The sequence below is a fragment of the Austrofundulus limnaeus genome, unplaced genomic scaffold (assembly GCF_001266775.1).
Source record: "Austrofundulus limnaeus strain Quisiro unplaced genomic scaffold, Austrofundulus_limnaeus-1.0 Scaffold4395, whole genome shotgun sequence".
Lineage (NCBI taxonomy): Eukaryota > Metazoa > Chordata > Actinopteri > Cyprinodontiformes > Rivulidae > Austrofundulus > Austrofundulus limnaeus.
The window spans coordinates 2,059-2,667 of NW_013956797.1; the positions used below are offsets into that span (position 1 = coordinate 2,059).

Below are 609 nucleotides of genomic sequence, written 5' to 3' on the forward strand. Positions count from 1 at the left end.
GGTTTATAGTCCTGTGAGTTCAAGCCTGCAGGACTCAGATCTGTCAGTCAACACAGCAGAAACAACAAGCACCATGACTCTCATCACCATCCTCATCTGGACTCTGCTCTGCTGCTGCTTCACAGGTTCATTCACTCACAGACATTTCTAACATCAGGAGCTGACTTTTCTCTCATTTCTCTTTGCTAATAATCAATGATTTGTTTCTGTCTGCAGGATGCAGCGCTCAGGTGACTGTGGATCAACCTGCAGTACAGACATTTACTGCAGGAGACACTGTTACTCTGACATGTAAGACCAGCAAGTCTGTTGCAGGTTGTGCTGGTGGTCAGTGTATGTTCTGGTACCAACAAAAATACGGACAACCTCCAGAGGCTTTAATAAGAGCTGTGAACATTCTTATATCAGGAACTCCAGCTCGGTTTAGTGGCAGTGGAAGCGGCTCTTATTTCTCTTTGATCATCAGAGGAGCTCAGGCTGAAGATGCTGCAGTTTATTATTGTAAAAGTGTCCATGTGATAAACAGTGCTGAAGTGTTCACACAGTGGTTCAGAGTCGTACAAAAACCTCCCTCAGTCAGACTGCAGACACTCTGAGCTGTTAGAGCAG

The 609-nt window shown here is 45.3% G+C and overlaps 1 gene segment (V, D, J or C); it reads left to right on the top strand.

Annotated features, from left to right (window-relative positions):
* The window catches only part of LOC106512120 (Ig kappa chain V region 3374-like), a gene marked incomplete at both ends in the record, with an annotated part of 2,381 nt that extends 2,054 nt beyond the window's left edge, over positions 1-327 (top strand). The window contains 2 exon segments of the V gene segment in view: positions 10-125; positions 217-327. Coding sequence covers positions 10-125; positions 217-327 — 227 coding nt within the window.
* Between the last annotated feature and the right edge of the window lie 282 nt (positions 328-609).